Raw genomic sequence first — 25,378 nt, 5'->3', positions numbered from 1 at the left:
AATCTCAGTGAAATGAGGAGTTTGATTTTTTAATGTCCAGAGAGCTGAGATTTTGCTGTAATTTTATTTGGGGGATTAAAAATAGACCATATACCTAAAAATTGACTTATTATGGGGGAGAAGTATAGAATTATTCATTGCTATGAATGGCATTTTTTAATAAAGCATCATTGTAAATAATTCATTTTTATTATGTCTGAACATCAGTTGGGTACTAGTTGGTAGAATAACAATGACCTTAAATTAGGAAACAAAAGAGAAAACAACAGTTCCATATCTTGTTGAGCTCATCTTTGGTTAGTTTTTAAAAGAATAGTTTTTAGTAGTTTTCAAGAACTAACCCAGTTAGCTATATAGAAATTGATATTATTTGTGGCATATGGATAGAAAAATATGATTTTAAGAAGATCCCATATTGAATGTATTGTTACCTCTATTGCTTTTGCATTTAAAAATTTCATTCTAACATGAAGAATTAGCATTAACGCTTTTTTGGTAAAATTATTTGAAATAAAGTAAAAAATTTACACATTGTGTTAAGGGCCATCATAAGAAAAATAAAAATATTTCACCTTTTCATTGAACAACATTTAAATAAAAAATTATCTAAGCTTCTCATTCTCTCCTTTAAGCTGAGATCAGTAATTGCAAACATATTTGTGACTTGTTTTTAAAAGCTGAACTTTTAACATAAATGTTATTTTGGTTTACATATTATTTAACACTGAAAAGCTACTAGAGGTTATCTGGTAAATATGAATATTCTTTGTTGTAAACCAGTGGGTGCACTTTTGTATGTCTGAAAGATTATTACAGGTGGGCAGAAATGCTTGTTAATAGTTCCAGTGTCAAGTGTAGAAGTAGTAACAGCTTAGAGGGCAACATTATAATATTTGCTATTTGTTCTTTATTTTGTTAGATTTCTTATTACAGAGAACAAGAGGGCATGAACGCAGTTTAGGCAGATTTATTAGAAGAATGTTTTTAAACTGAGTTCTTTGGCATGTTTATAGACTTGAAGAAGAAAAATATTTAGGACACAATGGATTTTTCTTAACATGAAGACTTTTCTAAAAATAGTCTAATTTTTATTAAGATTATAAAGCTAAATATTAAAATATTTATGCTCAGAAATCCAAGTACAAAATTATTTAAAATTTTTTAAATGAATATATTAGGAGATACTCTGTGCTAAATATATTTGTCGAATGAAAATTTTCTTAATGTCTTTATGCAATACTAATTTCTCTTTAAGTTTTAAAAAAATTAGTCTTAGTTGTTTATGCTACATTTTGTCAAATTGAAGCATTTCTTTAATTCCATAAAAGAATACAAAGTAAGGCAGGAGGAAACCGCTTCTTTGCCAAGATTTGACATTATGTCAACATAACATTATTATCAGAAATATATCACTGTTAAATTTGTCATGTAAACCTCAATGAATTCCTGCTATTGCATGGTTCTCATTTCCCCAAGGGATAAGGTATTCAGTAAACTAAATTGGATGAATTTCATTTATTTACATAAGAGTGGTATATTATTGAATTGGTTGTTTTCTTCACAGTCCAACATTTGATTTTTAATTATAGAAGACCACCTAATGAAAACATGTTTCTTTCAATGAGAGATTATTATTGAATGACATAAAAATTTTTTATTTAAAAATGAGTTGCTACTTGATTTAGTGAATACAGTATGAAAAAACAATAAAGAATTGTCCAGTTAACCCATTACAAGGGAGCAAGTATTTGCCTACTTTAAATAACTTATTGCTGTTTTTCAGGTACAGTGATAATTAGCACTCATCAATAGATTATTAGATTATAACAATTAGAAAATACTTGTGTGATATGAGATTCTCAAACCTGATATCTATAGTTAGGATTAGTAATTTCACAGTTTTCTAACATGAATTGGGGATTGGAGGCAAAATGCTTTAAATTTAATTACGTGGTGTAGAGTAAAAAAATTCACAAGATTTATTGCCACTTTAATGACTTTGAGAGTTGAAAAGGACTACTATATTTGGAAACACTTGGGAGCTCTGAGAGTGTAGGAACATTGTGTAAATTGTATGACTCTAAAGTTGTTATGTTTCTAAAGTTAGAAAGAGTTGGCTTTTCTATAATGACATAAAGGCTTTTTTTTCCTTCCTTGTATTCAGATTTTAGTAGTTAACTTCTGTTATACAAAAAGGCTGACTTGAATAAAGTTAGGATGTCTGTTTATTTTAATGCACTGGTTTTTGCCAGTATACTGTATTTCCAGAGCATTTGGGTTAACTCAACCAAAGTGAGGAAGGAGGAAAGAAGCCTTAGTTTTCTTCCTTCCTTTTATTGTCAGTTCATTTGTATATTATAGGCATAGTGCCGTTGATCTTAGAAAATCAGTCTCTTTTTCATAATAAACTTGAATTTCAGAAGTTTCCCTATCTTGATGTGCATATACATGGTTGTTTGTTTTTTGGTTCTTGAATTTTAAAATCCTGATAAATCCTACAATTTCCTACATTCCAAAAAGGATAAAGTTTCATATATAGTTCATTATTTTTGATGAATCAAATATTATAGCAAGTAGACTATGCTAGAAAACATAATATAGTGGTATAGAAAATCCTGGGTCATTTTGGTTGCTTGGAGCCCATAATTTTGCTTTTTATGTTAAAATGCTATTCCAGTTGTTAACATATAGATATAGTTTGTGGCTTAGAAACAATACACTTTATAAAAAAAAAGAGCAAGGATACCTGTGTCAGTTATATTTTAAAATTATACAGTGTTTTAAGGCTATGTATTTATTCTTTAGAAAATATGACTTACATAAATATCTTCTGTTGGACATAATATTGACAAAATATACACATGATATTACCTTAACAAACTGCCATGCAACAAATACATTAAGTAATGAAGAAATTGAATATATATGACCTAATCTAATCTTGACATTTACATTGAAAATTTACAACATAACCAGTACTTAAAATGTTTTTCTTATATTTGGCAGTAATTTTTTACAGTTTAAATTTAAAACTTCTGAGTGTGGGTTTGGTGAAACTTAGCCTTTTCCCTAGTCTGTGACAACCTGAGGTACTAAACATTTTTCTCTAATTTCACTATCTTCAAAGGTAATTTTTTTGTTTCTTTTAGGATCTATCCAAGAGTTGTGTATTACAGCATTGTTAGGCATGGGATCAGCTTCTACTATGGAAACAACTCGCTTTTTCATTTTACTTTTCAAGACCTTTTGAAATTTTTGTCTAGTAAATGCATATAATAGAGGATGAAATATAGTTGTTCCATAACCCATGACTAGAAAACACAACCTTAATTTTACTAAAAGGTCACTTGGGCCTAAACATAAAATGGTGGTATTTAAAACAGAAATTGGTGTCCAGCAGAGAAGAAATGTAGAAATAATCAATAAAGACATTTTGAAGACCCTCTTTTGCCTTTCTCGTCGTTCACGGTGTCGTTTCATAGCTCGCCGGAGGGCAATTATTACAGAGACTGAAGTTCTAACACCAAAGACTACATTTCTCCCACCACTGCTTTGTGACATGTCTGTAGTCTCGTGTTGTGTGGTTAGAGAAATCGTCTTTTTCTTTCTTGCTTTCTTCTTCTGGCCTGTTGAGAATCTTGTGCCTATTCGAATATTGAGGGCCTGAAGTATTTTGCTGTATGTGATTAACATTACTATGACAGTGAAAAAGAATATTGGGATCTGTACTAGCAGGTGATAATACATTCCCAGTTCAGTGTAGTATTCATTCGTACTGACACACAGAAGTGTCTTGTTTTCCCATGTATTTCCACTTTGAAGGCTGAAAAAATTTACCTCAATAAAGGGAATCAGGAATGAGAAAAATGAAAAAATCCAAATGGATATCATTAGCATTACAGCTCTGCCCATTGTCAGAATTCGGTTTGCAGGCTTTACAGAGATGTCATATCTGTCCAAAGTGATAGCAAAAACGTTGATTGCTGTTGAGACACTTGTAAAAGATACACAGGCCTCATGGAAACAGCAGATGAGAGCAGTGTTACTCTCCAGTGAAAGCAGAAGAATAACTATAGTTAGAGGAATACATCCCACACAAATGATTACATCAAGTACATGAAGATTCATCGTAATAATGTTACTGACAGAGTTGATTAAGTTGGATTTCATGCAGTAAAGTACCAATACGGTGAGGTTGCTGCCAAGTCCCAACACAATTTCTAACATAAGAAATCCGGTGAGAGACACTTGAAAGCTTAATGGATATGATAGTGGTTGGTACATATTGGTGTTGATGTCATCAATGTCATCTCGCACTGTAATGTTAGATTCAGACTGCATGTTGATTTCCAGAATGGGAGAAAAACACATTCTTTTGGAGCAGTTGGTTTTTTCCCTAGAAAGTGAAATAGAATAAACTATTTGATATTTGGCAATTTAAATGACGTACAAAACCTGTGTTCTTTGTAAAAAAAATTTTTTATTGTGTACTTAGTTTAATTTTTAAATTTATAAACTATTAATGGAAAATGTAGAATTAGAAAACATCAAGGTTTGCATTGTTTTGATGTAAAAGGAAATTGGGTTCCCCATTTGAAGAAATAACTGTACTGGGGATTGCTCCTATATAGTTCAAAATTGTTTACTAAACTAAAAAGGTTTTCCTTATTTGGGTTTTTCAAGGTTATTATTTGAGATACAGTATATTTTTGTATAATAAAACTACCCAGTATGCAAAACTAATTTTAGCCCAGTGTTTTAAGATTTCATTTTAAAATGTTGTGAGTAGGTGGAAAATAAACGCTATTTTAACATGTTGTAGCACAATTAGTGTAGGTATAATTATTCCCATGAGATTTCAAATGAACAGGACAAATGTTTACTTAAAATGACAAATGGCACAGAGCACTAGTTTGTTTTAAACCACTTTGTCCGTGTTCTTGATTGAAATTCATATTCAGCAGTCAACAGTGTGTTTGGGGTTATCTGGAGTTATTTCCCACTGAAGTAGGCAAATGATAAATATTTCATATTTCTCAGTGAAAGTGCTCACTGAACTTTATAACAATCAAACTTATAAAAATTGGAAAAAAAGGGACATTATTTTGAAGTAAAACACCACAGACCTTAGTAAAAGAGCACTAATCACTCTTATGAATGAATGATTTATTTTGTGACCACACCCTTTCATATCTTGTAGAAGGAGAAAATTGAAATTTAATATCATATTAAGAAATAGCCATTTTTAAGGTGGTTTAAAAGAATGCATCAGTTGATTTTATTAAACAGAATTTTTAAAGCAAAAAATGAAATTTTAGGGAAAAGGAGTGTCTGAAGCCCATTTTCTGAGGAATCTATTAAAGTTACACATTTCCTGTGAAACCTTTTGTGTAAATCACCCAGTGTATATCATTTTGAGGAAAATTAAAAGAAAAAAACCAAACTCTTGCTAATTCATGTATATCTATGTTTTAATATATAGAAGTTTAGAGTAATTTATAAAAATAATGTCTGATTTGCTGGGCTAAAATGTCAGTAATTAGTATATTTAGTTAAAATGTAAAATCATACAACCAACTATATTTCACATTTCAAGTACAGCATTTTGCCTGCAAAATCATAACAAATTATAAAAGCTAATAATTTTCAGAACTCATGTTAGCCTTTCACTTGATGTAACCTTTGACAAGTTTTAGAATATAGTTTTATTTATGCATATTATTTTAAAGGTAGTGTTTCAGAAGCACAAATGCTAACATTATTAATTTCTTTTGAGCTTACTAAAGGCATATATTTGAGTAAGTGAAGGTCTTAGCCAGCATCGAAATCCTATAAAAATGGAAAATTTTAAAGTGTGCCAAATTTTCTGAACTGACAGATTGAACATCAGGTCTTTGTCACATCAGTTAGATTTAGAATTAAATAAAGCAGGAGTGTCAATTTAGATGATAATTAAGGAAAATGCATCTACTCTAGAGCAAGATTCTTTTCTCTTGTAAATGTTAAACAGTGTCGTGGGGTGCATGCATCTTCTGACCTACCTGTTTGCTGTTGCCTTATGGGCCTTTTGGCTCACTATAGCAGTTTTTCACAATATGATACATGATGTCATTAACAGATTTGGACATGAATTTTTACCTGACAACAGTGAAGTAGCTGTGTTTTATTTCATGTCTTGTAGGAATTCTTTCATTTTTCTCTCCAGTACTTCAACTGCATGAATTGTGAGATTTAGTTGGCTGATGAATTTCTAAAGACCAGTACAAAATACTTGTGTTTGTTTTGCCTTAAAAAGTCACGACCGAGAGAAACTTCCTCAAATGATAGGAATTGTTTCCCTTTGAGAGAATATGTGATGATGTCTCTTTATTTTCCAGAACATGTGAAAACAAAAGAAACATAAGGTTTCTAGCTTCTAAAATGTACTTAGACATCCTTTTGTTACAAATGTAAATCTGTTTCTATAGCAGTCCTCATTATTTTGAAATGATTTCTTGGTCACATAACTTGGTTATAAGTCCAGTCCATGTTCTCTTGATAAAAACCATCTGCTATTTAATTTGGTTTGTTTTCATTAGAAGAGGATACATAATTGGTCATAAAACTCAGATGGAAAAATCCTTTAGTAATATCAATTGATACGAATATCTGAATATTTAGCGCAGAAAAATACTTGCTAAAGCTTCATTTAGCTTGCTGGTAATGTATATTATTCTCTTGGCAATCCATGTTTCACTGTTTCTTCAAGAATTGGTGGCTCCACAATTTTGGTATGTTAAATTATAAACTCCCCCTTTAAAAATGCTCACCATTTTGTTTTCAGGCTTTTACAGTTATATTTTCATTTTGTGGCTGTTTTATATAGCATCTTCTTAGGATGGTTACTGTCGATGTGTTATATCCCAGCAGTAACGTAGACCTATATTCTCTGGTTTTAACTCCTTAATGTCTTAAAATCATTGTTGCAAGAATATCCTGCAGTTTGTGGTTCAGACAGCTAGGGAGGTGATGGGTCAGATGCATTCTTCATATTGTCAGTTGTAAATACTGAATTAGCTGGTTTGGGCCCTTGTGAAAAAGAAAAAAAATGGTTAAGGAATAGGGTTCCTAATAATTTCCTATTAATTGAAAGTTACTTTAGTTGTGTTTATTTAACACCATACACAGTATTTTTTATCAAAGTAAGCAAACTGTATTATTAGAGCCATAGTTATGCATAAATTTAATGGTTTCTTTAAATATTCTCTTTTCCTAACAAAGACTGTAAGTATAATATTTAGTAATAGAGTTAACATTACAAATATTACCATGAAAGAAAAGCTGTATTTTTTAAACCAATTTCTGCTCTCATTTTAGAAGTTAACCTGTATTTTCAGAGATTATGAGCAATTAGCATACATTAAACATACTGTCATTCCCTCTTATCTTTATAATAAATTTTAAAGTATTCCCTGCTGTAAAATATTGTCGCTTGCTTATCAGCACATGGTTTGAATTTTAACTGATTAAAACAGATTCCATGATAAAACACTATAAATTTCCATCGATGAACTGTTCATGTAATTGAAATGTAAAGGGTGATGTAAAAGGTGACTGCAAATTAAATAATTTTCAATGAGCATGCCCAATAATAAACCTAAAATTGAGTAATAAATAATAGCTAAATAGTAAAACTGATTCTTTCAAGAAATATAAGCATTTTTTGAACACTTCAGAAAGACTACTGATGAAATTAAGGATATTCAGTATATCTGAAGTGACTTAAAAAGCTGATATCTATCTTCAGAGTGATTCAACAAAGAATATTCTTTGTATTTAACATTGCATCCTAAAAAAATACATTTAAAACATATCATGTCTTAAAATAAATAGATCTAAAAGATACATGTTTAGCAATAAGTAGAATTAAGCAAATAAACTCTTAAAATTTAGGCTGAAATTTTTCAAAGTAATTTTACCCCACTATGCTGGTTCAAAAGCAGCTGAATACTATAATAAGGAACACATCTTACCTCTGCTAAAGATTTGATAAATTCTTGATGTAGTTGAAGCATTTCCAGTTTTGATTGATTCATTTTGTTCACTGGTTAGTAGAGGACTGGGGGAAGAGGGTCATAAACACCTCTTCGAAAAAGACCTTAATGAAAATGTGTGTCTGTACTGTGCCATTGTTTCAGCAGTACTGCTAATGTATGGAACATGTAGTGCTGCTTGGAGGCTGCTGCAGTCTCTCACTCTTCCTACTGTGGAATCAATAAGCATCTGAAAATACATAATGAAAGTAATTTAACATACTGAAGGCTTCTTGTCTCCAGAGACAGCACTTAGATTCAGTCTTTCTAAAAAGGAATGGCACTGCTTTTCAGAGGAAAGCCTGTTCTGGGCAGCTTTTGCAGAATGACAGCCTACCTTGTGGCTTCTCTCCACTGCAGAGAGATGCAGTGCATTCACTAATTTTGATTGGTCAGTTGTATTGGGCTTAAATTGTGCTTCATATGTATAGCAGGGATTCCCCCCCCACTGTTTTATATAAGGATGCTTTTTTAAAAGGCTGTAGTTATAAGTGGTTGTGTGTTGCTCTTAAATAGAACAGGAGTAAATTAGTCTTTAAAAAAATGCGTATTCTGGTTTGTTGTTCACTTTTGCCAAACATTAAAAAGATATAGGGTGGTGGTGTTGGGGGGGGCAAGAAAGAATTACATAGTAAAATGTATATATTCTTTTTAAAGCCTCGGATAATTGCACTTGAAAATATTTTAGTTGTATATATGTTTTTTTGTTGAGATTCTTTGTTCTACAAATAGAAGGGCACTGCATCTTTACTGTGAACCACATTGAATTTCAACTAGTTTGTTTGTATTCAGGTCATCTTCTCTGTGTATTCCAAATTGTTGTGAACATCTCAAGGTGTTAAATATTATTATGACTGCAGTAGTCATTCATTCAGGTATTCATTCATTCATTCAAAATATTAATAAAGCTTGATTTAAGGTGATTACACCCTACAATTTTTTTTTAATTCCACTGCTATTAGTAGAGTCTCAGTATGAAAAGATTTAATCATGTGCATTACTTTTGATATTACTATTCAGTCTTCACCTGTGGTAACCCGTGCTCAGTAGATATGTACCGATCATGTGCCATCATATTTTATTTCAACTGCTGTTTCTGTTTTTAACATGGGTACTTTTAGTGGATTGCTATACTCTAATGCTGTATGCTAATGTTATTGGGTAAATATATTGGTAAAGGAAAAAGGAAGTTAATTACATGTCTTCATAAGTTACAAAGCTAAATTATTTTAAGATATGCTGTCAAAAGAATTAAAAACAATGGTGTAGATAACAAAATATTACTTTAAATTTAAATTTCTGTTAATTTTGGTTACTTATGAATAATTTTCTATTTTCAATATTGAGGAACACATTGAGGAAACCTTTTTCTTAGACTTGAGTATATAAAGTGGCTGGATTCTATATCTCTTAACAAAACAGAAGTCATTGCAAATCACTGAATTATTAGAATATTGATTACCTATTTCCGTTATTTTAGGAATGTTAGTGATGTGCATTTTTTAAAATATGTGCTAGGTTTTTAATTTGTAATTGAAGTTACTGTTTATAATTTTGAAAATCAGTATACATTTTAATCTTCCACTGCTAATATTTAAGCTGCACAGGGGGCTGGCTGAATAGTATATGAGCTGTGAGTTGCATTTCCACAGAAGTTGAGAGTAATGTGGTGGAAAATTTTGCTGTGAATTTCTACAGTTTTCTGCAGAGCTTTGGGTGGCAGGGCTTTGATAATGATAAAAATTAAAATATTGTGCTACTTTTCATGCATTTTGAAAATTGGAGAAAAGGATCTTAGAATGCCAGCCATGCTGAAAGGTGTGCACATGCACACATATAGTGTTGTTTGCAGCTTAAAACTAAAAGTAAAGATATCAGTTGAAACTTGTGGTAGAGACGAGAAGTTATTAACATAGTGAAATACATATAGTGCTTTTCTCCCAAAGAATTCAAGTATTTGCTTACATTTATTGTCAAAATATCACCATGAAGTAGAGGAAACAAAGGCAAAGAGAAGTTTAATGACATGAGAAGGTGTAGGTAAGTTAGTCAGTCTAGGTAAGTTAGAAGTCTGCAAACCCCCTTCTAACTATATATAGCTGGCCCTCTCTCTTTGGAAAATTCTGAGGGTAGTTTTGACTTAAAATTGGATGATTTGGGTTCAGTCACTACTTATTAAGTTACACGACTTTTGATAAGTCAAGCATTCTCTGGGTCACGATATAGCTTTGACTTTTTAAATTGATGTTATATTTCTGTGTTTTGTTTAGCTCTCTGTGAGACAGTATTTCCAAGTTATACTCAGACTGTTTTGAAAAAATAAATTCTGGGATCTCTGTAAGACATAATGACAGCAAGAAAGTTCAGGTCTAGACAACACCTTTTATTCCCTGTGACTTGTGGTTAGGGATACACAAGATATTACAAATAATGGTTACTTCTTACTGCATACAATGCTTAGTATATTTTTCTTTTTCTTTCTTATTTTATTTTTTGGTCGTGCCACGCAGTTTGCAGGGTCTCAGTTCCCCGACCAGAGGCTGAACCTGGGCCATGGCAGTGAAATCCCCGAATCCTAAGTACTACCAGGGAACTCCCCTATAATTTTCTTTTTTAAAACCACAAATTGGTTTGATGATTATAAGGTTCTTTGATCTCTTAGCAGGATAATTCTAAATTCCTTTGTTTTTAACAAAGAAGAAGATATCTAAACCCCTTGAGTGAGAATCAGATTATATTCTTTTCATGAAAAAAATTAATATCAAATTATAAACATCAGAATTTACAGATTCTTACTTCCATAGCAACAGATTTTCACAATTTTGCATTTAATATATTTTGTATTCATATAGGACACTAATTTTGAAAAATGCTGTAATTAGTGATTTAAAACCAAATGTTACAAAATCATTTTATAGATTACTTATTAATTCGTTAATAATAACCTGGGAAAGCAGTTTAAGTTTTCTAATAATAACTAAGCAACAGATGTGAATCTAACACTCACATATCTCTATTAAAATCCCTCTTCACAAGCTGTGTTTTTCTTTAAGTTAAAAACATTTTGAGTTTTATTTAGTTTAGGAACTAAAATTCCTGATATGGGAGTCCTTGACTTTTAATTTTATATATTTGCCTCCTTAAGTTTGGACAACTTTGAGTATGAGAGAGTAATTTACTGTTCACATTTAAATTTACTGTTCTTATCAGATCATTCTTATCTAGCTTGTGTCTGGCTCTAATGCTACAGAATTTTTGATGATTTTGAATTTGTAAATAAAAAAACCTCAACTTTGTGAAATATTGGAATTAACCACAACTGACAGTGCTTTGAAACTATTTGCAAAGTATATATGCGAAAGCAGTTTCTAATTGCTGAAAAATCACTTTTTAAATTGTATTGCTTCAAGAGTACTTTTTCAGTGAATACTTAACATAGCTAACTCTCAACTCTCTCTGATACTAGAGGCCAAGGTAGAAAGGATTATTTCAGTTTAAAGCCAATTCAAAAATTTCATCTGGCTTCTCAACTTTAAATTTCTATCACAACAAATGTTTTACCAGAAAAATAGAAATGGACCATCTGCTGAAACCTCCCTCAAGTGGGGAGTAGCCAGGGTAGTAGAGAGTCAACAATATTGGTGATTCATTATCTATAAAAGAGGATAATTGAAAACTGATTATAATTGGATAAAGTACATGCATCAGAATTGTATGTCTTAACCGAAAAACTCCAGCATTCTTCCCCATCCTTCCCTATCTCACCTAAGTTGGGCATTTAAAATTTTTCATTTTTATTTTTTACAGTATGTGATTGTAAGTCATTTGCCAGCATCTATTACAGCAATGAATACATGGCATTTCTTTCCTTTTTTCTCATCTAAACCTCGATTTTGGACCCTGTGACTATTACTACTTAATCTCCGTCTGTTGTCCTACTGTTGGCATGTTGTTTGGGGCCCTTGTCCAAATTATTACGACCCATGACCCTAATTTTCTGGCATGCTCTTTTGACTGCCTTATACCCCTTTTTGCATTTTTAAATATTACGGATTTTGTTGATGTTTTTCTCATATTTCCATCAAAGAATTACACACACATGTTTATGCTTTTTTTTCCCACATTGGTTTCTCTTTCTGTTGCTGCTTCATTTTTCTTATAATTCTTCTATTGTAGGTTATTATGCAGGATCAAATTCATTTCTGTGTTCTGAAACCAAGTCAGCTGATTAACTAGATTATATATTTAACAAAGCTATGGCAAATCCCTTCTTATGTGCTGTTATGAGTCCTTTGCTTATTTATTATCCTTGTTTATTTTTAGTAGAGAGAAATATTGATACAATTATTTTTTGTATATTGACCTTGTATCCTGCAACTTCACTAAACTCGTATATTAGTCTTGGGAACTTTTTTTGTGAATACCATGGTATTTTCTGTACAGACAATTAACGTTGTCTGCAAATAGAGACAGTTTACTTCTTCTTGAACCATGTGTAACTTTTATTTCTTTTCTTGCCTTATGCTACTGTGTAGGACCTCTGGTATTAGATTTGATAAAAGTGTGTTGGGAGAAGCATTCTGCCATGGGCCCTGAGCATCCCTGAAGGTCCTAGGGCATGCTGGGGATTGCTGGGCATGCTAAGAATGAAAAGACCTGACTGTTCTTTACCTGGTCCATTTCTCAGGGTTGTGTTGGAAGCTAGCCACTTGGAGGGATGCAATAAGAGCAGACTTGCTTCTGCTTGTTATAAAAATGGTAAATTGTCCAGCACAGTGTTCTTTGGCTGTGATGCAAACCTACTGTATCCAGAGTATCCAAGCAGGTCCCTCTGCCAGGAGGACTTGGATAGGAAAGTGAACTGTCAGAGTGACATGATCTCTCATACTGCTTGCTGTGTCTTCTGCCAGTATACATGACAGAAACAAGCTAGCTTCATAGCCTGCAAATAGGGTAAAATCCTAGACCCTTCACGATTTCTGACAATATTGGCAACAAAGACATGTTGACTGATACATGGCTTCCTACAAAAGAGAAGACAAGGGCCCTTGTGGGCTGGTTTAGAGAGCATGAAATGCAATAGCAAATGCTCTTGTTTAAGTGGTGGGCTAGTAGATCTTTTACTGACTTACGTGTTAATGAGTTCTTAGAGGCTAAGCAGTTAAATGAAGCTGCCCAAATGGTACTATGGTTGTTGCTCAGGCTCCAGGCTATAGGAAGAAATAATGTAATTACATCTGTGAGGCAGCAAGCCTCTGGGCCTCCATAGAAGGCAGTATGACTGTAGCTACTGAATCAAGGGCTCCCCGGAGCTAAAATAAAAGGCGTTCAGCAATGAGGATACAGAGCTTTGGATAGACTTAATACGTTATAAGTTCATTTGTTGAGTCCAAGTAGGCAGCCGCTTGAAATTGGATGTAGCTGCAAAGTCTTGCTTATTGGTGCAGAGCTGCTTTTTCCCTTTGTGCCCTCTGATTCCTCTCCCTCTCTGCTCTAACCTCAGCTGCTTAAAATAAAAGCCAAGTATGGCAGGGGAGCGCAAGGAGAGGGGAGAAATTCAAACTTTTATAGCTCTGTTGGATAGAGGTGCCCAAGCACCCTCCAACCTGGTCCTGTGGGGAGAAAGCACAGTAGGTGGCAGGGAGGCCGAAGGCACCGGACTGCAGGGTGGAGCTGTTGCAGCACGCACGTGGGCAGCTCAACAGCCCCTAGGCCCAGGGGCTCAGAGGAGTTTGGAGGCATGTGGGAGGAAGCGGCGCTGACCGCGGGGCGAGGAACCAGCAGGAGAAAAGCCTCCCACCACCTCAGCCCTCTTCTACAAGCCAGCCCCCCACTACTCTACGCCCCACGCTCCTGGTCAGAAAATAATGTCGTCTGCTGGCTAGTCCCTTGTATGTGTGTGTGAAAGTCCTTAGTTTGTGTTCCTGCGGGGGGGTGGACGGTGGGTGGCACTCAAATTCAAGAAAAGCTAAAGTGTGGGTGGAGCCTCTGGGCTTATTCATGTACTGTTCTTCTGGCTTCCCCTGGCAAATGTGTATTTGGTATTGATGTTTTTTACATGCTTATGTTGTGAAGGTTTATAAATTAACAGGAGATTGCCCCACTCACGGGCTCCTGCATGTCCCCTCCCCGGTGATCTAGCACAATGTACCATCCCAGGAGGAAAGAAAAAAACACAGTTTTAGTTAAATAAAGACTTTGCGGCTGCTCAAGTGCTCAGGCCATTTCTTAGCACAGCAGTGCCACCTGCCTGATCCAGCTGCCAAGTGCACCTCTTTTGAACAGGCCTACTGCTACGGTCTTGTTAAAACCAGTCACCTGACCCATAGGTGCCTTGTGACTCTCTGGCCTGATGTCACTTGGACTTGACAACTAACAAGGAAAGGGCCCAATAGGCTTCATTGAAGGTCAAATGAACAAATGAAAATGGTTTATTCAAGGGTGCAGCTGGCCTCGCCTTAGTGTAATCTTGGTTTTGCATGAAGGGATGGAAGTGAACCCTTTTGGGGGAAACCTTTTCTTTCATTCCATCACCTGAAGCAAACCACTGGTTCACTGGGGTCCTTGATGCACAGAAGTTCCTGTGAATACCTAGACCTGGTTGACTGATAGTTCGGCCAAGTTATAAGCTGATGGTATCCATTGTGCTGCTGCAGCTGTTCAGTCTCAGTGCCAGCTCCAGAAAACCGAGAGTGGATGTGATCCCTCTGTTCCATCCTCATAGCTCTGAGCAATACTGTTGATTAACGTTGTTGTATTTTTACTGAGTCTTGGGCTGTTGCCTATAGCATAGCCTTCAGATGTACCAGTTGGAAGACAGGTTAAAAACATCTCTCTTTGGGGCTGCAAAGTATGGACCAAATCGCAGCCACCGGTCAGTTTGTGTCACTCAAGCCTGTACATCCCAATTGCTCCCATTTCCACTTGGATCCATTATCAAAAACAGCAAGATACCCACTATAGTAGACTGGGTAACCGTGGTGTTCTAAGTTTTAGGAAAGGGAACTTCTCAATGTGTGTCAGTCACTTCCACTTGTACTGGAATTCCTTTTCCTCCCCTAGGCATATAGGGTTTTTTGCTGCTTCCTTTTCATAGCTCGAGTGGGTTTTCAACAATGTTCAGAAAATCAGAGGGTTTGTTGCACTTCCCTCAGTGGTTTTAGACTTTTATTCTCCCATGCATTAGAGATGGTAGAAAGGATCCAGGCTGAACTTCATGCCTTTCTCTCAGTGGTTGCTCTTCTCATCCCCAAGCATGAGGGATGCTTTCTCAGACCTCTCACTCTGCACCTGGTCTTTGTGTGTGTGTGTGTGTGTGTGTGTGTGTGTGTGTGCGCGCGCGCACGCGCAAACCTGGTGAGGTCTCTGAAGAACCTGTGAATGGGTATGTCTTCCCTTGTGTTTGTGGCCTCCATGGGTTCTATATTTTCTTGCTAGCACAAACTCAGCCTTTAGGAATTCATTAACAATTTTAGCTGAATTATTCTTCCTGGTGTCCAGGATTGTCTTCCCCAGGTACTCAAGTGCTCATGCCCCCATTTGTCCTTCAAAGTACCTGTTTTTCTTTAGAGTTTGGGTTGGTTGGTTGCCCTGTAACCTCAGGTCTCCTGGCAGCTATTTACCTTGATAATATAGATTAAATTCATGACCCTACTTGGTCATAGTAGATTACCCTTTTAGATATTGCATGATTTTATTTGCAGTTATTTTGATGAAGTATTTTGCCTATATGTTCATGAGGGATATTGGTTTGTCATTTTCTTTTATTGCTTTTTTTTTTTTTTTGGTCTGGTTTTCGAATCAGGGCAATAATGTCAGATTCATAATGAGTTGAAAATGTTTCTTCTTCCTTTAGTTTTAAAAACATTTGTGTAAGATCGGTACTGGTCCTTCCTTAACTGTTTGATAGAATTCACTAGAGAAGATGAGTGAGCCACAAGGTTTTATGTTGTTAAAGCTTTTAATTATAAATTCAAGTAATTTAATAGATTCAGATTTTTTATTTTTCTTCTGTCTGTTTTGGTGATAAGTATCTTTCAAGTAAATTGTTATATCATTTAATTTGCCAAATTTATTGGCATTAATTTATTTTTAACATTTTGTCATTATATTCAAATATTAGCAGGATTGTACTGATACCTTCCCTTTCATTACTGATATTGGAAATATGTATCTTCTTTTTTCTTGGTCACTTTGCCTAGAGGTTTATCAGTTTTGCTAATCTTTTCAATAACCAGCTTTTGGTTTCATTGGTCTTAATGAATAGTGTTCTTATAGTTCTTTTTCTGTTTTATTGATTTCTGCTCTTTAGTATTTCCTTCCTTCTACTACTTTGGTGAAAGTTTAACAACTTTAAATCTCTTTTTGTCAAATATTTGTAATCACTCAGTATGTTCTCTAATTTTCTAATTTCCATTGTATTTCTTTGTTGACACATGGGTTATTTAAAAGTGAGTTTTTCAATTTCCAAATATTTGGTGATTAAAAAAAATTTTTTTTGTTAGTGATTTCAAATTTAGTTCCATCACGATCAGAGAACATACTTTGTACAATTTCAGTTTTAAAAAATCTGTTTTGGTTTGTGTAATGGCCCAGAATATGGTCTGTCTTAGTGAATGTTCCATGTACTCTTGAAAATAATGTGTTTTATCCCATTGTTGGGCATAGTGTTCTATAAATGTCAAATAGGTCAATTTGATTGATAATACAGTTCAAGTCTTTTCTTGCCTTACTGATTTTCTGTTTATTTGTATTATTAGCCTTTTACTGAAGGTAACTTTTTACTGAAAGAGGAGATATGAAGTTCCCAACTATAATTCTGAATTTATCTATTTCTCCTTTCACTTTTTCCAGTTTTTGCATCATGTATTTTTATTGAATTCATGAACATTTAAGAGCGTTATGAATTATATGTCTTTATCCCTAATAATAACTGCTTGTTCTGATGTCTGCTTTGTCTGATATCAATGTAGTTACTCCAGGTTTGTTTTGATATGCTTTACATCATATATATTTTCAACTCTTCTGTGTCTTTATTTTTTAAGGTGTGGTGTGTTTTCTGTGGATAGTAATAGTTTGTTTTTGCTTTTCTTCCATTCAGATTTCTCTCTTTTAATTGGAGTGCAGAACATTCACATTTAATATAATTTTCCATGTGATTAGGTTTAAGTCCTCCACTTGGCATTTTATTTGTTTTATGTGTTCTTTTTCATTTTTCCTTCCTTTTCTACCTTCTTTTGGATTAAGTAACTTCTGCTATTCCATTTTTACTATTACAAATGATGGAATAGGAAAAATTACTATTTTTAGTAATTAATGATTAAATAAAATGGAATAGTAAGTAGTCTATTGACTTATTAGCTATATCTTTTAAATTTCTTATTTTAGTGGTTGTTTTAGATTTTATGATATACATGTTTAACTTAAAACAGTTTTTTTGTTTTTTACAAGTAATAGATCATATCACATATAATGTTAGATACTTACTATAATATCACTTTCTTTGGCCCTCTTCCATCTTTCGTGCTGTTTTTTCTTTTTTTAAGAGTTTACTTTCACTTATGTTGTAAACTTTTTAATAGATCATTACTGTTTTTGTTTTAAACAGCCAATTATCTTTTAAATAAATTTTAAAGATAAAAATTTTATATTTATGCATAGATTTATAATTTCTGACACTATTTCTTTTTGTACATCAGAGATTCTGGTATTATTTTCCTTCAATCTGAAGAACTTTGACTTTTTTTTTTGTAGTACAGGCTTTCTGGCAACAAGTTCTTTCTGCTTTTGTCAAAGATGTTTTCCTTGTGTCTCCATTTTTGACTTATTTTCACTGTATATAGAGAACTATATTGACTTTTTTCTTTTGTCATTTAAAAACTATTTTGTTGTTTTCTGTAGGGATAGTTTCTGATGAGAGGTCTGTGATGGATCTTAACCTTTGTTCATTGCTATATAATTTGTCTTTTTTCCCTCTGGCCATTTTTAAGATTTTTATTTCATCGTTTCCATAGTTTCATTATGGTTTACATTGGTGTGGTTTCTTTGTGTTTACCTTCCTTTGGGCTCACTTATATTCTTGGGTTTGTGTTGTTGCTGCTGCTGCTTCAATTTGTTGTTTGTTTTTTCTCATCAAATTTGAAAAAAATCCATTCTTTAAGTACTTTTTCTTTTTCACATCTTTCCTCTTCTTCTGGGACTCTGATAACATGTATTTTTGGCTTTTGGTATTGTCCCATGTATCATTAAGTCTCTGTTCGCTTATATTTTGTACCTTTAGTTTGGCTCTGGTTTTATGTTCATCAGTCTTCTCTTTTGTAGTGTCTGATCTGTATTGAGTGCTTCCAGTGAATTTTTCAGTTCAAATACTGTTTTTTTCAGCTCCAAAGTTTTAAAAAAATATTTATTTAATTAATTAATTTATTTGGCTGTGCTGGGTCTTAGTTGCGGCACGCAGGATCTTCGTTGCTGTGTGCGGGATCTTCGTTGCAGAATGCAGGATCTTTTAGTTGCGGCATGTGGGGTCTTTAGTTGCAGCATGCAAACTCTTAGTTGCGGCATATGGGATCTGGTTCCCTGACCAGGGATCAAACCCGGGCCCCCTGCATTGGGAGCGTGGCGTCTTAGCCACTGGACCACCAGGGAAGTCCCTCAGCTCTAAAAGTTTTATTTGATCAATTTTTATAGTTCCATTTTCTCTTCATTGTGTTCATATTTTTCTTTAAATCTGTGGACATAATTATAATAGATATTTTAAAATCTTTATCACTTAATTTCATCTTTTTTTTGCATCTTTGTATTTCTAATAATTTTTGATTGGATACTGGCCATTGTGTTTGAACACTGTAAATGGATTTTGTTGTCTTCTTTTAGTGGATGTTGTATTTTGTTCATTTAGGTAGTCAGGTTACTTGTGGATCAGCTTGATTCTTTTGAGGTTTGCTTTTAAGCTGTACTGAGTCAGTTTTATAGGAACCTTTCCTCTGAGACTAGTTTAGCCTTACCATTAAGGCATAATCCTTCATAGATCTGTAATGAATTCCCCTGTGTTCAATGATGTGTCTTCATTCCAGCTTTCCAAGCTGGAACATCTTGCAGTGCTCTCTCTGTGAGCTCCTAGAGTTGATCAGTTTGCAGGCTTTCTGGTAGTTCTTTGCCTGGCCTCTTTGAGTCTTACATATGTATTCATAACATAATATTCCTTTTAATATTCAAGAAACCCTATATAGAAATTTCTGGAATTGTGTCTCTGCTTAGCTTACTTTTTTCTGCCTCAGCTTCTGGCTGCCTCAGCCTTCCTTAATTCACATTCATCCCTTCAACTCATCCAGACCATTGTGCTTCACTAGAGTTTTCTCTTGTGTTGTAGGGGAAAGTGTATTTAGGCAGAAAGCCTGGATAATTATAGATTTCACTTCATTTGTTTTTCAGGGATCACAGTCTTGCATTTGCTGTTGTCCAGTATCTGAAAATGGTATTTTCATAAATTTTGTCCAGTTTTCTAGTTGCTAGGGTAAGCACTGTACTAATTACTCTTTTAGGTTGGAAGCAGAAGTTCCAAATTTGTTGTAAAAATTATCATTGAGTTTCTTTTAGCAGTTGATTATGAACCATCTTGTGGCATTCCTCTTATCATGGTCTTAAAATTATTAAAATATTTGATTTTACTTTTTATGCCTAGTTTCTTAAGTTACAGTCTAATTATAGGCTGGTAATATTTCGTATCATGTAATTCAGATTCCTTCCATTTAAGTTATCTGCCCTGCACTGTTTTCTTTTGTGTCTCTGTTAATTTTCTCCCTGTTGGAGAAAAGGATAACACTGGTGCTTACTGAGGTTGATGCTTTTGCAAATTTATGTTTTCTAACGTCTAGTCATTTCTCCCCTCTCACAGGTGCTATTTGATAGACTAGGGATTGACAGACTTTTTCTGTAAAGGGCCAGATGGTAAATATTTTAGGCGTTTGGGACCACATACAGTCTGTATCACATTTTCTTCTTTTTTTCCTTGCTGACTCTTTTTTTTTTTGGCCTCGTGGCTTGTGGGATCTTAGTTCCCTGACCAGGGATCCAACCCGGGCCCATGGCAGTGAAAGCGCCAAATCTTAATTAACCACTGGACCACCAGGGAATTCCCTCCTTGCTGACTCTTTAAAGATGTGAAAACCATTCTTAGCATGAATGTTTGGCCCATGGGCCTTAGTGTGATCACCCTAGACATAGACCATCACAACTTTGTTCAAGCAATCTTCCCCTCTCTCTCATTTTTACCAGAAGACCTTACTTCTTACTTCTTCATTGAAAAAACAGAGGCTTGAACTTTGTCAACTTCTTGCTCCCTATATATCCCATGTAAAAGCCTATCTAGGTCTTCAGTTGCTTGTCTACCCTTCATTCTGTGTCAAGTGAAGGATGTATACATATTCTTTCATTTAAGCCTAAACCTACTATGTGGATTCCTGTTTCATCCTCTTGCAAGTTCATTTATACCTTGTTCCATTTTACACTCATATATATTATCTTCCCTTGTTCTTCCAACTGTATTCTATCAATATGTGCATATTTGCTACTTATACTGCTGTTTTGAATTTTATATTTATGATATCTTAAAATGTTGATTTTTAAGGAAAAACTCCAAACCACTGGAATAGTTTATCTTAGGTACTTTTAGTTGAATTTAAATTGCAAATATTAAAAAATTGCTTTTAAACTGTAATAAAGTATATAGATATAAGGTATTTTTGGGATACATACTCATTTCTGAGTTGATTTTGGCCATGTTTTTCTTCATTTTGTAAATTAATAGCTCCTCCCCCATCCCTCCCGTGACAACATAATAAGACTAATGAATTAGAACATCTCAGGCAAAAATGTTCTGTTATGGGTAGGGATATAGTTCTCTAAAAAGCAAAACATCAAGTACAGAATTTTTTTTAAAGTAAAAAAATTTTGAAATCAGACTAGATCTAGGCACATTGTGTTGCAAGCATCACCTCACAAATCTGCCAACGCATGTCCTTTCTGAGATTCAACACAGCTGCTGTCCCCACCAGTCTCTCTTCTCTCCTCTTCTTGGTAGTGGCTTGCATTGGTGTTTCTGGTTTATGGTAGGGAAAGAAAACATGCAGAAGAATCCCTTCCTCATTTTTCTTATGATACTGTGGGTTTTAAAAAAGCTATAATGTGAGTTAATTAGCAGTGACTTCTGGATCATTCTCCTACTAAGAAACATGAAGGGCATTAGGTGTTTTAAATATGGATGAGTCCTTTTATATAAAAAAATAAACCTTAAAGAATAAGATTACTTGTAAAGAATAAAGACACATTTAAAAACTACATGTTCTTACAACAATTTGTTCTATCCTCTTTTCTGTAACACAGTTATTCCTCCCCCGCTCCCCACACAACAGATTTGTAATGTAAGAATAGAATCGTGGTTCAGCCTGCAACTCCAGAGGTAAAACACACAGTACTAGACTTCCATCTGTAGATTTTACTTTTCAAATTTCATGTCATTTTCTGAGTTAAATTCAAATTTGAAATTATCTTAAGCTTTCAAGGACTGTATTTATGTTAGTTTGTTGTCTTAAGTGGCTACCTCATAGAGTAGTTATTTATACTCTGTATTAAGACTTTATATTTGTTAGATGCAGTTATTCATTGATTAATCTTTTTCAGTCATATATACTACAATTTGGCAATGCTTTTTGTCTTTTGAATTTTAATTCCTTGCTTTTGTCGTATTTGATTATTTTTACAATGGTCTTTTACTCTTGAATTTTCCTCTCCCTCCCTCTCTTTTTTTTTTTAAAAATAAATTTATTTATTTATTTATTTTTGGCTGCATTGGGTCTTCATTGCTGCGCATGGGCTTTCTCTAGTTGTGGCGAGCGGGGGCTACTCTTTGTTGTGGTGGCTTCTCTTGTGGTGCACGGGCTCTAGGCACGCGGGCTCAGTAGTTGTGGCTCATGGCTCTGGAGCTCAGGCTCAGTAGTTGTGGTACAAGTGCTTAGTTGCTCTGTGGCATGTGGGATCTTCCCAGAACAGGGCTCAAACCTGCGTCCCCTGCATTGGCAGGTGGATTCTTAACCACTGTGCCACCAGGAAGTCCCCCCCCCTTTTTGATGGATATACAATAGCAGTGTTTATGAGCATTTTATCAATTTGAGTAAATTTCTAAAATTTGCTTTAAGTTGGATGTTTTAGATATGTAAATATAACTCAGAGTTATAAAAATTGAAGAAAAGTGTTGAGTGACCTGAGAGGATTTATAGTACAGTAATTTAATATTTTTAAAATGCATGTTTGACATTACACTTGGATTTGAGAGTATTTGAGCCTAGAATAAAGAAACATAAATTTATTGGTATCATAATAGATATGTCAGATATTTAAATCTGTTGAGTCACAGATGAGCTCTTACACTAGTAGAATCAAAATTTATGCTGTGCTGTTACGCTCTTTTTTTGAACATCACATGTTCATTATATGACTTGTGTTACCTGGGGAAAATTGCTCTGTGAAAACATTAGATGACTTAACACTTCAGGTTTTAAATGTGTTTCACTTGTCTTGGAAGATTCCTTGACTTACACTGATTTGTTTATTTATTGAGACAAGTGTATGAAACACACGTTGTAGTTGCTGATGTTCAGGGAGTCATTTAGTTAATATGTGAGCCTGGCCCTGCCCACCTACCCGGTCTCATTCTGCTTAGTTCTTTATATTTGTCTGATTTTCATTAATGATATTATATGTCGTAACTTTCTTTTCTTTTTTTTTGCGGTACGCGGGCCTCTCACTGTTGTGGCCTCTCCCGTTGTGGAGCACAGGCTCCGGACGCGCAGGCTCAGCAGCCGTGGCTCACAGGGCCAGCCGCTCCGCGGCATGTGGGATCTTCCCGGACCGGGGCACGAACCCGTGTCCCCTGCCTCGGCAGGCGGACTCTCAACCACTGCGCCACCAGGGAAGCCCTGTAGTAACTTTCTTAACAGTCATATTTAAAAACTAGGGAATTGTTAAAGTTTTTATCATTTATATCTTTTGAATGTACTATATTAATATGAGAGGTTTTACTCTTGTACTTTCAGCTGTAATTCTTACTTTTAGGTTGTTCAGGAGGTTATTATTATTTTTTTTTAATAAATTTATTTTATTTATTTATTTTTGGCTGCATTGGGTCTTCGTTGCTGCGTGTGGGCTTTCTCTAGTTGTGGTGAGCGGGGGCTACTCTTCGTTGCGGTGCGTGGGCTTCTCATTGCGGTGGCTTCTCTTGTTGCAGAGCACGGGCTCTAGGCGTGCAGGCTTCAGTAGTTGTGGCTCACGGGCTCTAGAGCACAGGCTCAGTAGTTGTGGCGCATGGGCTTAGTTGCTCCTTGGCATGTGGGATCTTCCCGGACCAGGGCTCGAACCCATGTCCCCTGCATTGGCAACCATATTCTTAATCACTGCACCACCAGGGAAGCCCCAGGAGGTCATTTTGAATAATATCAAAATCACCATAGGAAAGTCTGATCACTCAATCATTTAACAAATATTATTTAGTACATTCTGTGTGTCAGATAGTACATAAAGTGCTAGGGAAACTGATAAATAACAAGTTTGTAGTTTAGTAAGAGAGACAGACAAATAAATACACTGTGGCACTATAGAGTAAGTGCAGTGCTAAAGGTCAAGTATGAGGTGCTGGGAGTCATAACAGGGGCAGTAATTTAGAGGGAGATGATTAGAGAAAGCTTTCCAGAGGAAGTAGATAGGCTGAGATATGAATGATGTTCAGGTATTAGCCAGATCAAGGGAATGGTTACTGGTCCAGATTGGTGAAAGTATACCAGACAAAAGAGACAGCCTTTCCTAGAAGAAGTTAGAGGAAGAGAAGACAAAGGAAGAGAACAGGGAAGTTGTGAGAGATAAGGCCAGACAGTAAATGGTCATGCAAGCCATGAATTTGCACTTTTACAGGGGAGCAATGATGACTCCAGTAAAGGCCTTTGAGTAAGAGAATAACATGATCAGACTTGGATTTTTGATGCAAAGTCAAATGGATTAGAAGGTTGGGAGTGTAATCAGAGACAAGGAAACCTAGTATATTAGGCAAGAGTTGATGGTAGTAAGAATTATTGGAGTATTGAGGATGGAACAAAGTAGTAGGATACATTTTAAGGAGATATAGAAGCATTGAGATTTGGTGGGAGGAGTAGGGCTATCTTGACAAGTTAGTTGGGTAGTAGGGCTACTCAGTGAGTTATGACTCTTGGTTTTGTGAGGGGTGATTTTAAGTGTACATTGGGACATATTGAATTTGAGGTGCTTGTCGGACACCCAAGTGTAGTTATCTAATAGGGAACCATGTATGTGGATTTGAAGCCCAGGAGAAAAAAAGGGGCACAAGATACAGATCTGAAAGTTATCTCCACATATAGATGGTGATTGAATATGAAGAGGTATGGAGCTGGATCCCCCAAAGGGAGTGGAAGTAGGACTAACCCCTGAGAAATTATAATATGTAAGGAGTTGGTATAGGAAGAGAAGACCACAGAGGAAACAGAGGCAATAGCTGGAGAGTGGGAGGGTATGCTATGATGGAAGAAAAGAAAAGATAGAGTTTTATGTATGTATGTATTTATTATTTTTTTGGCCATGCCGCATGACTTGTGGGATCTTAGTTTCCCAACCAGGGATTGAACATCGGCCCTTGGCTGTGGGCGTGCAGAGTCCTAACCATTGGACCTCCAGGGAAGTCCCAAGATAGAGTTTTTTTTTTAATAAATCTATTTACTTTATTTATTTTTGGCTGCGTTGGGACTCCATTGCTGCATGCAGGCCCTCCCTAGCTGCGGCGAGTGGGGGCCACTCTTCACTGCGGTGCATGGGCTTCTCGTTGCGGTGGCTTCTCTTGTTGCAGAGCACAGGCTCTAGGTGTGCGGGCTTCAGTAGTTGTGGCACACGGGCTCAGTAGTTATGGCTCGTGGGCTCTAGAGCGCAGGCTCAGTAGTTGTGGTGCACCGGCTTAGTTGCTCCACAGCATGTGGGATCTTCCTGGACCAGGGCTTGAACCAGTGTCCGCTGCATTGGCAGGTGGTTCGTAACCATTGCACCACCAGGGAAGCCCCCAAGATAGAGTTTTAATGGTAGAAGTAGTCAATGTTGTTAGCTGTTGTTGAGACTTCAAATAAGAGAAGGTTGAAAAGTGACCTTAGGATCTAGCCCAGAAGTAGTAGCTGATGACACCTTGGCATGCACAGGCACTGAGATCAAGGGAACACTGGTGTAAGCCTAATTTTCATATGACCCTTTCAATGGAGAAG

General features: G+C 35.2%; 2 protein-coding genes across 4 annotated transcripts in view; one reads left to right on the top strand and one right to left on the bottom strand.

Annotated features, from left to right (window-relative positions):
* COG5 (component of oligomeric golgi complex 5) overlaps positions 1 to 25,378 on the top strand; it is a 282,658-nt gene that overhangs the window by 70,073 nt on the left and 187,207 nt on the right. The window lies entirely within an intron of this gene.
* Positions 2,778 to 8,528, bottom strand: GPR22 (G protein-coupled receptor 22). Its single transcript, XM_004263354.3, has 3 exons — positions 8,013 to 8,528; positions 6,139 to 7,068; positions 2,778 to 4,396 (listed from the first exon to the last, which is right to left on the bottom strand). The coding sequence occupies exon 3, from the start codon at positions 4,369 to 4,371 to the stop codon at positions 3,070 to 3,072; it is 1,302 nt and encodes a 433-aa protein (XP_004263402.1). The 5' UTR covers positions 4,372 to 4,396; positions 6,139 to 7,068; positions 8,013 to 8,528; the 3' UTR covers positions 2,778 to 3,069.

This window comes from Orcinus orca, chromosome 9 (assembly GCF_937001465.1).
Source record: "Orcinus orca chromosome 9, mOrcOrc1.1, whole genome shotgun sequence".
Classification (NCBI taxonomy): Eukaryota; Metazoa; Chordata; class Mammalia; order Artiodactyla; family Delphinidae; genus Orcinus; species Orcinus orca.
This window is presented reverse-complemented; position numbering and strand designations above follow the sequence as displayed.

Coding starts and splice junctions, on each gene's coding strand:
- GPR22 (XM_004263354.3), bottom strand. CDS start 4,371: ATGTGTTTTTCTCCCATTCTGGAAATCAACATGCAGTCTGAATCTAAC.